General features: G+C 48.8%; 1 protein-coding gene across 2 annotated transcripts in view; it reads right to left on the bottom strand.

The window, feature by feature from the left end:
- Positions 1-14216, bottom strand: part of tmtc1 (transmembrane O-mannosyltransferase targeting cadherins 1) — a 229031-nt gene that overhangs the window by 74278 nt on the left and 140537 nt on the right. For both annotated transcript variants that reach the window (XM_072484310.1, XM_072484311.1), the window contains 2 exons: positions 8943-9064; positions 3603-3770 (listed from right to left, as the gene is read on the bottom strand). In XM_072484310.1, the coding sequence (XP_072340411.1) occupies positions 3603-3770; positions 8943-9064 (290 nt within the window). The remainder of the gene's footprint in view (positions 1-3602; positions 3771-8942; positions 9065-14216) is intronic.

Below are 14216 nucleotides of genomic sequence, written 5' to 3'. Positions count from 1 at the left end.
CCCTCATCCTTCTAAGCTCCAACGAGTACAGACCCAGAGTCCTCAAACGTTCCTCATAGGACAAGCTCTTCATTCCAGGGATCATTCCTGTGAACCTCCTCTGGACCCTTTCCAAGGGCAGCACATCCTTCCTTAGATACGGGGCCCAAAACTGCTCACAATACTCCAAATGGAGTCTGACCAGAGCCATATACAGCCTCAGAAGTGCATCCCTGGTCTTGTATTCCAGCCCTCTTGACATGAATGCTGACATTGCATTTGCGGGGCAGCATGGTGGCGCAGTGGTTAGCATTACTCCCTATGGCGCTGAGGATCCGGGTTCGAATCCCAGCCCTGGGTCACTGTCCGTGTGGAGTTTGCACATTCTCCCCGTGTCTGCGTGGGTTTCACCCCACAACCCAAAGATGTGCAAGGTAGGTGGATTGGCCACGCTAAATTGCCCCTTAATTGGAAAAAAATAATTGGGTACACTAAATTTTAAAAAAAAAATATTTAAAAAAACATTGCATTTGCCTTCTTAACTGCTGACTGAACCTGCACATTAACCTTAAGAGAATCGTGAACAAGGACTCCCAAGTCCCTTTGTGCTGCTGATTTCCTAAGCATTTCTTCATTTAGAAAATAGTCTATGCCTAAATTCCTCCTTCCAAACCTCACACTTTTCCACATCATATTTCATTTGCCACTTCATTGCCCACTCTCCTAGCTTGTCCAAATCCTTCTGCAGCCCCCTTGCGTCCCCAATACTACCTGTCCCACTACAGATCTTTGTATCATCTGCAAACTTAGCAACAGTGTCTTCAGTTCCTTCTTCCAGGTCATTAATGTATATTGTAAAAGGTTGTGGTCCCAGCATAGACTCCTGAGGAACACCACTAGTCACCGGCTGCCATCCTGAAAAAGACCCCTTTATCCCCACTCTCTGCCTTCTGTCAGTCAGCCAATCCTCTATCCATGCCAAGATCTTATCCTTAACACCATGGGCTTTTAACTTATTTAACAGTCTCCTATGCGGCACCTTGTCAAAGGCCTTCTGGAAATCTAAATAAATCACGTCCACTGATTGTCCTTTGTCTAACTTCCTTGTTACCTCCTCAAAGAATTCTAACAGATTTGTCAGACACAACCTCCCTTTGACAAAGCCGTGCTGACTCAGTCCTATTTTACCATGCACTTCCAAGTGCTTCGTGATCTCATCTTTAATAACAGACTCTAAAATCTGAACAATGACCGGAACCGGTCTATAATTTTCCATCCTCTGCCTCCCTCCCTTCTTAAACAGTGGTGTTAGATTAGCCACTTTCCAGTCCTCTGAGACCCTTCCTGTCTCCAGTGATTCCTGCAAGATCATCACTAATGCCTCCACAATTTCCTCAGCCATCCCTTTTAGGACCCTGGGGTGTAGTCCATCCAGTCCAGGTGACTTATCCAACTTCAGACCTTTCAGTTTCCCCAGAACCTTCTCCTTAGTAATGGTCACTACACTCACCTCTGCCCCCGGTTCTCCTGGAGCTCTGGCATCCCACTGGTGTCTTCCACCGTGAATACTGATGCAAAATAACCATTCAGTTCCTCTGCCATTTCTTTGTTTCCTATTATTACTTCCCCAGCCACATTTTCCAGTGGTCCAATGTCTATTTTTGCCTCTCTTTTACCTTTTATATATTGAAAAAGTCTCTTCCTATCTTCCTTTATGTTACTAGCTAGCTTGCAATCATACTTCATCTTCTCTCCCCTTATTGATTGAGGTAAGGGATTGAGATAACAGATTGATTAGTTCAATTATCTGGAACAAGAAACCTCAGCTTATATGTGTTAAGCTCCAGCTTCAGGGGCTAAGGGAGGTTTGGGTGTCCTGGATATTAGGCTATATCAGTTGACCTCTCATTTAAAGTTTCTGAGGGATTGGGTTATCATAGATTATCATAAAATTTACAGTGCAGAAGGAGGCCATTCGGCTCATCGAGTCTGCACCGGCTCTTGGAAAGAGCACCCTACCCAAGGTCAACACCTCCACCCCATCCCCATAACCCAGCAACCCCACCCAACACTAAGGGCAATTTTGGACACTAAGGGCAATTTATCATGGCCAATCCACCTAACCTGCACATTTTTGGACTGTGGGAGGAAACCGGAGAACCTGGGGGAAACCCACGCACACACGGGGAGGATGTGCAGACACCGCACAGACAGTGACCCAAGCCGGAATTGAACCTGGGACCCTGGAGCTATGAAGCAATTGTGCCATCCACAATGCTACCGTGGGTTAGAAAGGAGCCTTCATCTATTTTGCTCGATCTTGAATCAAACCAGTCAGTTTACACTCTACAGGTCTTGTTATTCTATGGTGACTTTAATGCAGGTTCTGTTAAGCGCGATAATCCTATTATGAATACTCTTCGAGCATGGAGATTGCTCCGTCAACTGGAAGGGAGATCTAAACTGACTTCTGCACTCTCCTCGCCAGGGTAGTCCAGACTTTCCACCCGGTCTAATCAGCCTGGAATCAGCACTAATAGAGGCATTTGTAGGTTGGGAGACTTGTTCTGAGATGCTTGTGTGTCATCCTTTGAGCAGTTACATCAACAGTTTGCATCCCGAGCAGTTACGTCAACAGTTTGCATCCAACATGAACCGTATAGACAGTGCTGGACAGACTGTGTGTAGAATTGATGTTTCCTCTGGCTGGGGGTCTAGAACAAGGAGTTTCAGTGTCAGGATTTGGGGTAGGCCATTTAGGGCTGAGATGAGGGGAAACTTCTTCACTCAGGGTGTGGTGAACCTGCCGGATTCCCTACCACTGAAGGCTGTGGAGGCCAAGTCACTGGCTGTATTCAAGAAGGAAATAGTAAGATTTCCAGACTCTAAAGGTGTCAAGGGATATGGGGAGAGTGCGCGAGTACGATGTTGAGGTAGAGGATCAGATACAGTCATACTGAATGGCGGAGCAGGCTCGAAGAGCTGAATGGCCTAGTCCAACTCCAGCTCCTATTTCCTACGTTTCTACGCGTGGAGCCAGCTATTCATCTGTTGCTCTGGTGTCTGTTGCCACTTCTGGAATTTTCTGACAGAGGTGACTGTGAAACATGAGTATGGGTTGGGGGGGGGGGGGTGGTATGTAAACCACTTTGCATCACGAATGCCTTCCATTCCTAGTGTCTGCTGAGGAAGGAATTGTGGGGAAGGGGTGGCGGTCAAATTGAGGAAAGTAAATTTTCCTCCAAGCCACGATGTGATATGAGCTGATATCCCCCACCTCCGCGGACCCCCCCCCCCCCCCCCCCCCCGGACAACAGGAAATCTGCTGGAGTCAGAGGGGTACGACGACTGACAGAGAAGTCCCACCCAACACATTCCCAGAGGGAACCGGGGGAAGGTGGGCAGTTGAATGAGTTTGTGGGCATGTTCACTCTTTTGGATCACAAATCTCATTCCAATTGTGAAAAACAAAACCTCTGCTTAAACCGAAACGTTATTGGTATGCTCTTTAGTTTAAAGCACATTTACTCAAAAAAGAACTGGTAATATTTCCCTCTGCTTAGGTCCTTTGTGAAGAGGTCCAGGCTCCATGGCGGTGTCAGTCCTGATCCAAACCCTCTTACCTGAACAGAGATTCCCTGGAGAGCCACACCTCGTTCTGCTTCAGGGTCTTCCAGAAGAACAGTCCCAGGACGAGCAGGGTGGACACAGTGACGACACTCGATCCCCATTTACTCAGAACGCCACACAATCGGTTTAAGCCGTGGACAACAAGGATGCAGTATCCCATACTGAAGACAAAAAGGGGAGCGGGAAGATGCACATTAACACACTGGAAAATAACCCCCCCCGCAATATATAACAGCGTGGCACAGCATTTACATTTTGCTTGGCATGCCCTACAGAAACAACAAATAAAATTGATATAGAATTCCTACAGTGCAAGGTTTGGGTTTGGGCCGAAATTTGTGGCATGGGTGCGGTAGCTGTATGTGGCACCAAAGGCAAGGGTGAGGATGAATGATATGAGCTCACAAAGCTTTGACTTACACAGGGGTGCCCGCTGTCACCACTGCTGTTTGCGCTGGCCATAGAGCTGTCGACGATGGCTCTCAGGGGGTCGGCAGAGTGGCATGGGATAATGAGGGGACAGAGGGAGCATCAGGTATCGCTCTATGCTGATGACCTCTTGCTGTATGTTTCGGATCCATTGGAGAGTGTGGAAAGGATTATGGGCCTGCTGGGGTGGTTTGGAAGGTTCTCAGGGTACAAGCTGAATGTAGGGAAAAGCGAGGTATTCCTGGTGAATGAGCTGGCACAACGGGCTAATTTAGGGAGGATGTCATTTATGGTAACGAGGGATAGGTTTAGGTATTTGGGGATTCAGGTAGCAAGGGAATGGATGGGACTCCATAAGTGGAACTTAACAAAACTGGTGGACGAGGCAAGGGAGGGTCCAAGTGGTGAAAATGAATATTCTGCCGAGGTTCTTGTTTATCTTTCGAACTCTCCCGATCTTTATACCAAAGGCCTTTTTTCGGAAAGTGGGCACAATCATTTCTGACTTTGTATAGGTGGGGAAGGTGCCGAGGGTGGGAAGGACTCTGCTATAGAGGCAGAGGGAGCATGGGGGGGGGGGGGGGGGGGGGGGGGGTTGGCGTTCTGAACTTGCTTCATTATTATTGGGCGGCGAACGTGGACAAGGTACGGCGGTGGTAGGAATGAGATGGGGTAGAGTGGGTTAGGATGGAGTAGGAATCTTGTAAGGGGTCTAATTTGAGGGCAATGGTGACGGCAGCATTGTCAATGGCTCCGTGTAGGTATTCAGGGAGCCCAGTGGTGCAGTCCATGGTGAAGATATGGAATCAGCTGAAGAGGCATTTTAGGGTGGAAGGGATGTCGGTGCTAACGCCGCTGTGCGAGAATCATGGGTTTGAGCCGGGGGGGGGGGATAGATAGTGTATACAGGAGGTGGAGGGAAGTGGGGCTAGTCAAGGTGAGGGATCTGTATTTGGAGGAAGGGTTTGTCAGTCTGGAGGAGCTAAGGGAGAGGATAGAGCTGCCGAGAGGGAGAGCTCAGGTATCTGCAGATTAGGGACTTTGCGCCAAAGGTCTGGAAGGGGTTCCCTAGGTTGCCGGGCTACACCCTGCTGGAGCGGCTGCTGCTTCCGGATGTGGAAGGGGAGGAAAGAATTGGGGATATTTACAAGTGGCTGGAGGAGCAATGAAGCGAGCGGGTGGTGAAGATCAAGGAGAAATGGAAAGCGGAGTTGGGAGGGGAGATCAATTGGGGAGCATGGAGTGAGGCACTGCGTAGGGTAAACGGGACCTCCTCATGTGCAAGGATGATCCTGATACAGTTTAAGGTGGTGCACAGGGTGCATATGACTCGGGCGAGAATGAGTGGGTTCTTTCAGGGGGTAGCAGATGAGTGTAAGAGGTGTGGGTGGGGGCCAGCGAATCACACGCACATGTTTTGGCGTTGCAAAAAATTGGGAAGATTCTGGGTGGGAGTGTTCGCGGTCGTGGCCAGGATAGTGGAGGAGGAGGTGGACCCGGACCCTTTGGTGGCGATATTTGGGGTTTCAGGGAAGCCGGGGCTCATGGAGAGGAGGAAGGCTGATGTCTTGGCCTTCGCCTCTCTGATTGCACGACGTTAAGTTTTGTTAGCGTGGCAGTCAGCATCGCCACCGGGGGTAGCGGCTTGGTTGGGTGACCTGTACGACTTCCTGTGATTAGAGAAGATAAAGTATGAGTTCAGGGGCTCTTCAGGGGGGTTTGAGGAAAGGTGGGGGATGTTTGTGACCGTGTTTGAGGGGCTGTTCGTAGCAGGGGGCGTGGGGGTGAAAAAGGGGAAAAATCTGTACAGACTGCATAGTTGATTGTTGGGAAGTATGTTTCCCGGTAACCTGTTTTGATACATGTTTGCAATAAAATACATTTTTTTAAAAAATAATTCCTCCAGTGCAGAAGGAGGAATTCTGCACTGACCCTCCGAAAGAGCATCCTACCTTGGCCCACCCGTATCCCTATAACTCCACCTAACCTGCACATCCTTTAGACATGAAGGGGCAATTTATCACGGCCAATCCACCTAACCTGCACATTTTTGGACTGTGGGAGGAAACCAGAGCAACTGGAGGAAACCCACGCAGACATGGAGAGAACGTGCAGACTCCAGTCAACTGAGGTGGAAATTGAACCTGGGTCTCTGGTGCTGTGAAACAACAGTGCTAACCACTGTGCTACCGTGGCTTTAATGCAGAAAGACAAGCCAGGGTGGTTCACACAAGCATAATCAGTCTTCGATGATGACGAAGAAAGAATGAGGTACTAGCAGCAGTGATGAAGAGTTCAGTCCGAGATGGAGGGAGAATGATCGAGAGACAAGGAGGAGTAAGGAGGGAATTCATTAGGATCTGGACAACTAAGTGCATGACCACCAATGTGCAGTGAAGGCAGTGGGGATGCACCAGAGGCAAGAATCAGAGAGAACGACAAGGCTAGGGGAGGTTACAGGATTGGGGGGGGGAATCTTCCTGGGCAATTTGAGGATGATATATTTCTATATGAGCATTGTGTAACATTTCTAGCTAAATCACATGAAATCAGTAAATTTGCTGTATAATCCTGTTCCAGGAACCACCATCACACCTGGGCCACAGCAAAATCTGTGCACCAAATCCTAGACTACCTGTAAACATTAGTACTGTAGAGCTACGATTGCACAGTCCACTATTCTACCCTCTCCCAGAACCCACTCTCTATCCCCAACAAGTTTCAATTACTCCCAAGCTCTGTAGCCTTGTTGTAATTTGCAGCCAGTCCCATCTAGCCATCACCCTCCGCTCACCAATCCACATCCACTCATCACCCAGCAACGCTTCAATTGAGCATTCCCACCCTCCTGCTCACATGGCTGCATGGCCTCTCTCCCCTCTGCCTCTGTATTCTCCTCCAACAACAACTTACATTCATACAACACAGCGATACATAGAGTACCCTGACACCTGACAAAATTTAAAATGAACATTCCTGACTCCAAGCCACATGAGGCCAGGGCAGATGACCAAAAGCAACGATCACAGTGTTCGGTCCCAAGTATCCCAATGGGTTAATAGTTATGTTAATGAGATAGTGATGCGTATGATGGAGCAGTGACATTGGCAGTCATGTGTTAGAGATTCTGTGGAGAATATTGAATAGTCTGTACACAAATGGGATGGATTTACGTAGCAACTGATCATGTATATAGTGTAAATGGATAGCTTTGATGAAGCCTTCCTGGGTCAGACGCAAGTCTTTTATACTTTTTATTATAAATTTAGAGTACCCAATTACTTTTTTCAAATTAAGGGGCAATTTTGCATGACCAATCCACCTTCCCTGCACATCTCTGGGTTGCAGGGGTGAAACCCACGCAGACATGGGGAGAATGTGCAAACTCCCCATGGACAGTGGCCCGGGCCGGGACCGAACTGCTGCCTCACAGTGCCAGGATCCGGGTTCGATTGTATGGGTTTCCTCCCGCAGTCCACAGATGTGCAGGTTAGGTGGGTTGGCCATGATTAATGTGTAGGGTTACAGGAATAGGGTGGGGGAGTGGGTCTAGGTAGAGTTCTCTTTTGGAGGGTCAGTGCAGATCCGATGGGCCGAATAGCCACCTTCTGAGGTATGGGGATTCTATGGATTATCTGAAAAGGAAGAATGATACAGACCCAAAGAGCATAATCTTAAAATTGGAGCACAATGCTTTGAGACTGAAAGCAGGAAATGCTCTTTCACACAAAGCACAGTAGACTCTGGAACTCTCTCCCCACTTGGATTTGGGTGCTGGGAAATTGAACTTTTCAAGACTGAGATTGATAGATTTTTGTTCGGTAAGGAATATTGAAACAAGAAGGATAAATGGAGCGGAGGTATAGATCGGGCATGATGTACATGAACGGCAATGTAGACTCAAAGGGTTCACTGGCCTCCCCTCCTTCTTATGTTTCCAATCTCTGGTGTGAAGATCCACAAGGAATTGAGTGGCAGGCCCCCTCCTTTATAATTTAGGGACTTGGGAACAGAAGGAAGTCATTTAACCTCTTGAGCTTTGTTCTGCCATTTAATGGGATCACGGCCGATGTTTGACCTAATTCCATATGCTCTGCTGTCACTTCCTACCAATTCCGAACACTCACATTAGCATTCAGTCATCAGCACAATTTGGAGCCGGGCCTGCTAAATAGGTACATCAAATCCTGCAGTTCTTCAAACAGCTGCTGAAATGCCCTCTGCCTGCCCGCCCCCCCCCCCCCCCCCCCCCACCCCCCACCCCCCCCCTCCCCACCCCCATCTTCCTGCTATTGCCCCCTCCTCTGCTGTAACTCAGAATCTTTCACCAAAATCTATTTCATGCACTGTTTGGATAACCATAGAGTGGAATTCCTACAGTGCAGAAGGAGGCCATTTGGCCCATTGAGTCTGCACCTATCTCTGAAAGAGCACCCTACCCGAGCCCACTCTCCAGTCCCATCCCTGTAATCAATCCTGCACATCCCCTGGACACTAAGGGACAATTCAGTATGGCCAATCCATCTCATATCTTTGGACTGTGGGAGGAAACCCGGAGCACCCGGAGAAAACCCACATCGATCTGGGGAGAACGTGCAAACTCCATACAGACAGTGACCCAACACCGGAATTGAATCCGGACCTTAGCACTGTGCGGCAGCAGTGCTAACCACTGTGCCACCGTGCTGCCCAAATCGAAGTGGAGAATGGGGACACCATTCTCATTACCTCTCACAAAGCAAGCTCTCTACCACTTGAGATAAATCCCCCAAAATCTCCCCACCACCCTGCGCAGCTCAAGCCACACATGTACATTACTCCAAAGAAGCAAGAGGTTACCGCTAGCCTGTTCCCTCATGACCCGTTTCGTAGAGCGCGACAGCAGCTCAACAGGCAGTCCTTACCTGGGCATGTACAGCACGCGCTCCGCCACCACGAACCCCACCCTGAAAAACAGGTTGCTGGCAGGAATGAATGGGAAGACGAGGAACAGCAAGCCCACTAAAACCTCTCTGTGCCTCAGTTTCTGTAGGGGAGATGGGGAAGAGGGGAGAAAACTGTCAAGTCATTGATAAATTTGACGCTTTGCGGGGGAAACGTCAAGAAAGATGCCACACATTGATTTATTCACACACTTCTTCGTAAATCAGTCACCTCATCACTATGAAATATGTCTATTACTTCCTCCAGTGGGAGAGTCCAGATCAAGGTTAGGGCCTCGGTTAAGTGGTCCACCTGAACGATGGCTGCTCAGGCAATACTGAACTCCCTCAGTACTGTCTCTCTGACGGTGTAGCACTCCCTCAGTACTGTCTCTCTGACGGTGTAGCACTCCCTCAGTCCTGTACTCAGCTTGAAGTCGAGAGATGAACTTGCAGCCTGTGATTCTGAGCTCCCACTGTGGCAACGTTGGCAAGACAAACAAAGCTTCGCTTCTGTCTGACTGGTCCACGTTGGGCAATGGCCCAAACCTGCCAGATCCCATCCTTTGAAGACAAGACCTTTAACCAAGCTCCTGAGCTGGACCAACCCAGAGCAATGCCACCAATATAGCGTGGTCTCCAAAGGTTTATTTTCCTGCCAAGCTTTGCTGACAACCACACTGTACTAATTGTTATGTTCTGTGTTGTGGCCGTAATAAGGATGCTAGTAACACAGTTTATTAACAAAATGAACATGTTGAAAGATAACTAACAAACTGTGATACAAACGATAATGAATAAGTGAATTCTTCTCGAGCTACTTCTAGTGCGACTATCCTCTAGTACGACTTATTACCAATTGCTGGAACTCTGTAATCACATGGTGGATCTCTATCGCCACCTGCTGGTTGGAGGTCGTATGAAAACTATATGCATTAATAGATAACAATAGACATTACTGTGCACATGCATATCACCACATTAATGTATTCCCCTGTGAGGAATGCATAAACTGTATAATGATTTCACATCTGAGATGTCACAAACGCATTATTATGACATTACAGATTTTAACGACAACTATTTTAAAGGTGCATTTGTCTTCAAAACCTTTACATTGAGTTTAAAGGCTTCTTTCAAAATGGACAGACATCTTTCTATGTTAGTTCATACCTTGTCAAGAATCATTTCGGCAGATGAAGAGTCATTCAAATGCAAAAGACTCCTCCAGAGATGTCCACTGTACTTTTTTTAAAGGTGCGAAAACTCCTTGGCTTCTGAGAGAACAGGGGACAGGAAGGGACTTCAAAGAACCTCAACGCAATTCACCTCTTTGCCAGGTGGAACAATAATTCATGAAGACAGCCTACGAAAGCTAGGTGTGCAGAATCTCCAGGTAGAACTCTGAGGGACATGGGGCACGATTCTCCCCTACCCGGCGGGGCGGGGGGTTCCGGCGTAATGGAGTGGCGGGAACCACTCCGGCGTCGGGCCGCCCCAAAGGTGCGGAAGTCTCCGCACATTAAGGAGCCAAGCCCTCACCTTGAGGCCCGCGCTGGAGTGGTTTCCGCTCCGCCAGCTGGCAGGTAAGGCCTTTGGCGCCACGCCAGCCGGCGCCGAAAGGTCTTCGCCGGGCGACGCATGCGCGGGAGCGTCAGCGGCTGCTGACGTCACCCCTGCGCATGCGCAGGGGAGGGGGTCTCTTCCGCCTCCGCCATAGTGAAGACCATGGCGAAGGCGGAAGAAAAAGAGTGCCCCCATGGCACAGGCCCCGATCGCGGGCCAGGCCACCGTGGGGGCACCCCCCGGGGCCAGATCGCCCCCTCCCCAGGACCCCGGAGCCCGCCCGCGCCACCTTGTCCCGCCGTTCAAAAGGTGGTTTAATCCACGCCGGCAGGAGAGGGCTGACATCGACGGGACTTCGGCCCATCGCGGGCCGGAGAATCGCCGTGGGTGGGCCCGCCGACCGGCGCGGCGCGATTCCTGACCCCGCCGACCGGCGCGGTGCGATTCCCACCCCCGCCGAATCTGTAGTGACGGAGAATTCGGGACACGGCGGTGGCGGGATTCACGCCAGCCCCCAGCGATTCTCCAACCTGGTGTGGGGTCGGAGAATTGCGCCCATGATCAGAGAGGCTTTCTCCCTGCCACTGGGAGTCAAAGAGGAAAAAGGTATTAAGAAATTTACTGCTGTTCTGCTGAAAGAGTCCAGGCAGTCTGCAAGTGCTGTAACCGCAGGACTAACGAGGAACGCAAAGTCTATCATCGCTCCCAAAACCTGAAGAATCCACCTGAAAAAGGCAAAGTCAACAGCAAAGGCCAACACAGCTGATAAAAAGTGCGGCACGTGGCACAGTGGCTAGCACTACAGCCTATAGCACTGAGGACCCGGGTTCGAATCCCGGCTCAGGGTCACTGTCCGTGTGGGTCTCACCCCAACAACCCAAAGATGTGCTGGTTAGGTGGATTGGCCACGCTAAATTGGCCTTTAATTGGAAAAAAATAAATAATTGGGTACTCTAAATTTATTTATTAAAAACACAGCTGCTAAACAGAGCCTCAAATTCCAACCACTTCAGAAACCAGGAATTCGAGCAACAAGTTCAGAGACTGATTTGAAATTTATTTAGTTTCCTTTATCTGCATTTTAACCTTTGTATCTGCATTTTAGGTAATAATGTTATCTCTTCACTGAAGAGACTTTCAGCAGTAGTTTTTTAATAAAGCAATCTTTATCATGTTTTAGAATAAAGCTTTGCTGGTTAATTTTAATTTTTTAAAAAAATTTAGAGTACACAATTATTTTTTCCCTATTAAGGGGCAATTTAACGTGGCCAATCCACCCAGCCTGTTCATCTTTTTGGGTTGTGGGGGTGAGACCCACGCAGACACGGGGAGAATGTGCAAACTCCACACGGACAGTGACCCACGGCCGGGATCAAACCGGGTCCTCGGCGCCGTGAGGCAGCAGTTTTCACCACTGCGCCACCGTGCTGCCCCTTGTTAGTGTTCAGCATCCACACATTAAAAGGGGGCAACACACGCACACACTCGCGCTCACACACAGGGTGCCTGGTCCTGACACGAGGTACGCAGAAGGTAGTTACTCCCCCGCTACCAGAAACCAGAGGTGGAATCAGAATTCAGAACACGCAAGTGGAGGACGATGGAAATTAAAAATGTACACTGGGTACAGGAAGAGAGATTGAGATCGAATGGCTAGCTGTCCCTCAGAGCAGCCTTCGGCGCTGTTAAACTTTAATGAGTCTTTGTACAATATCCAGTTGCCCTGTGTACACATTCCAATAGGAATTCACCATCTCGGAGCTCAGTTTCATTTAACAGCAGCAGTAACTGTCTCAAGGTTAAAGATATTTATTTTTACTGAATATCTACTTTCACCTTAGACCCCCCCCCCCACTTCTCAGAAATGCCACCCGCGCGCGCCAGCCACGCCTGGGCTCGGCGACAAGCTCCATCAGTCACTTTTATTATCAATCTGCTTGGCACTGTAATCTTCAGGTTCAGTTAAGCCAGACTTGGCAGTTAGCTTGTGGAGGCAATGAAAGACTTGTTGTCACTTCAGCGGGTATAGCTCCCAGAAACCGGCTATTACAGGAGCTGCGTAAAGCTCTCTTGCTGTGCTGCTGGCACTGAAGCTTGAAGATTGGATTTCAGCTCCAGAGACTCCATACTCTCAGATATTGACTTTTGCTGGGGAGCGCTGGAAGAAATAAGATGCGCTCCATCAGAGCCGTTTGTCCGCAATCAATTAAACCACCAGAAATAGTCGAGGAAATTTACGAATGGATGCTGAATTAACCAGAGACACTTTAGTGCAGCCTTCCCCACCGCGCGATATTTCAACTATCAGCAACATTTACTGCAGGGCCAACGCCTCTCGACAATAATAGTAATAATATTTATTAGTGTCACAAGTAGGGTTACATTAACACTAATGAGAAGATTGCACTCGTTCAGGGGAGATGGTGGCAGTGCAGTTGGTCGCTTCACTGAACCAGCAATTCCGAGACCCAAGCTAATGCAACCCCCGCCAAGGCAGCTTCCGGATTTTGAGTAAATTTGGAATCGAAAACGAGCCGCAGTAATTATGCTGGAAAAAAAAACATCTGGTTCACCAATACTCTTTAGAGAAGGAAGTCTGTCGTCCTTACTCAGTCTGGCCAACATGTAACTCCAGCAATGCAGTTGCCTCTTAACTGCTCTCTGAAATGGCCCAGAAAGCCAGTCAGCTTAAGGGCAGATAGGGGTGGGCAATAAATGCTGGTCTTGCCAAAGAACCCCCCTCCACGAAAGAGTACAAAGAGAGTCCTGGTCTAGTCTATTTGGCGTAGATCCCACCTACCATTGGTTGTGTATTGCCCATCTTCTCTGAAACACTCCCCCCCCCCCCCACCAATTCACCATTTCCCATTTCCAATCAGGTCCTGTAAATTGCCCAGAAAGGTTTGTTCGCATGAAAGATGCCATATAAATACGACTGGAGTGAGAGAAGGGAGAGACAGGAAAGATAGAGAAAGAAAAAGAGAAAGGTAAAGAGCAGAATCCGCCTGGCCTTGCATGAGTTGGGCTTGAAATTCGGAGCAGGAGGAATGTCAGAGGTAGAAGCATCAGGCTCAGTGGGATGATGTGTTCCCACATTTGGGAATTCTTCTCATGGGTCATCATCTGCAGAACCTGGCAGTGGTGGGTAACTAATCAAACAATTAAATTCTCCTTTGCGGGCTGCTTGGGCTCATCACTGGAATTGTCACAATGGCAGGTGGGACCCGGATAGGCCCAAGCCTGCTGGAGGTAACTGTGATCAGCAGGACACAGCTGGGAGAACTCCCTCAGGAGGTGGTAGTCAACCCTTCCAAGACTGCAGGCCCACTCAGGGGATCCTGAGGCGGCACCTATTAATTTAAAAGGAAGATCTCACAGAGAAGCTTCCTGATAGTAGAGTGGAGTCAGGACCCGGAAATGATCCAAACTCACACTCGGTTATGGAATGGAGAATTATGCCGAAAGAGAGAGCGAGAGCGCGAAAGAGAGAGAGCGAGAGAGAGACATACACAGTGAAAAAGAGCAAAATAGACACAAAGAGTGAGACAAAAATAAACAGAAAAAGATAAATAGAGAGGAACACTAAGACACATAGAAATAGAGACAGACACAATAGAACAAGAGAGAAAGACAGACAGAAGACATTGCCACTGATTGGGGCGGCACAGTAACACTGTTGCTTCACAGCTC

The sequence above is a fragment of the Scyliorhinus torazame genome, chromosome 19 (assembly GCF_047496885.1).
Source record: "Scyliorhinus torazame isolate Kashiwa2021f chromosome 19, sScyTor2.1, whole genome shotgun sequence".
Taxonomy (NCBI): domain Eukaryota; kingdom Metazoa; phylum Chordata; class Chondrichthyes; order Carcharhiniformes; family Scyliorhinidae; genus Scyliorhinus; species Scyliorhinus torazame.
The sequence above is the reverse complement of the archived record's forward strand: the minus strand, read 5'-3'. Positions and strand labels throughout refer to the sequence as shown.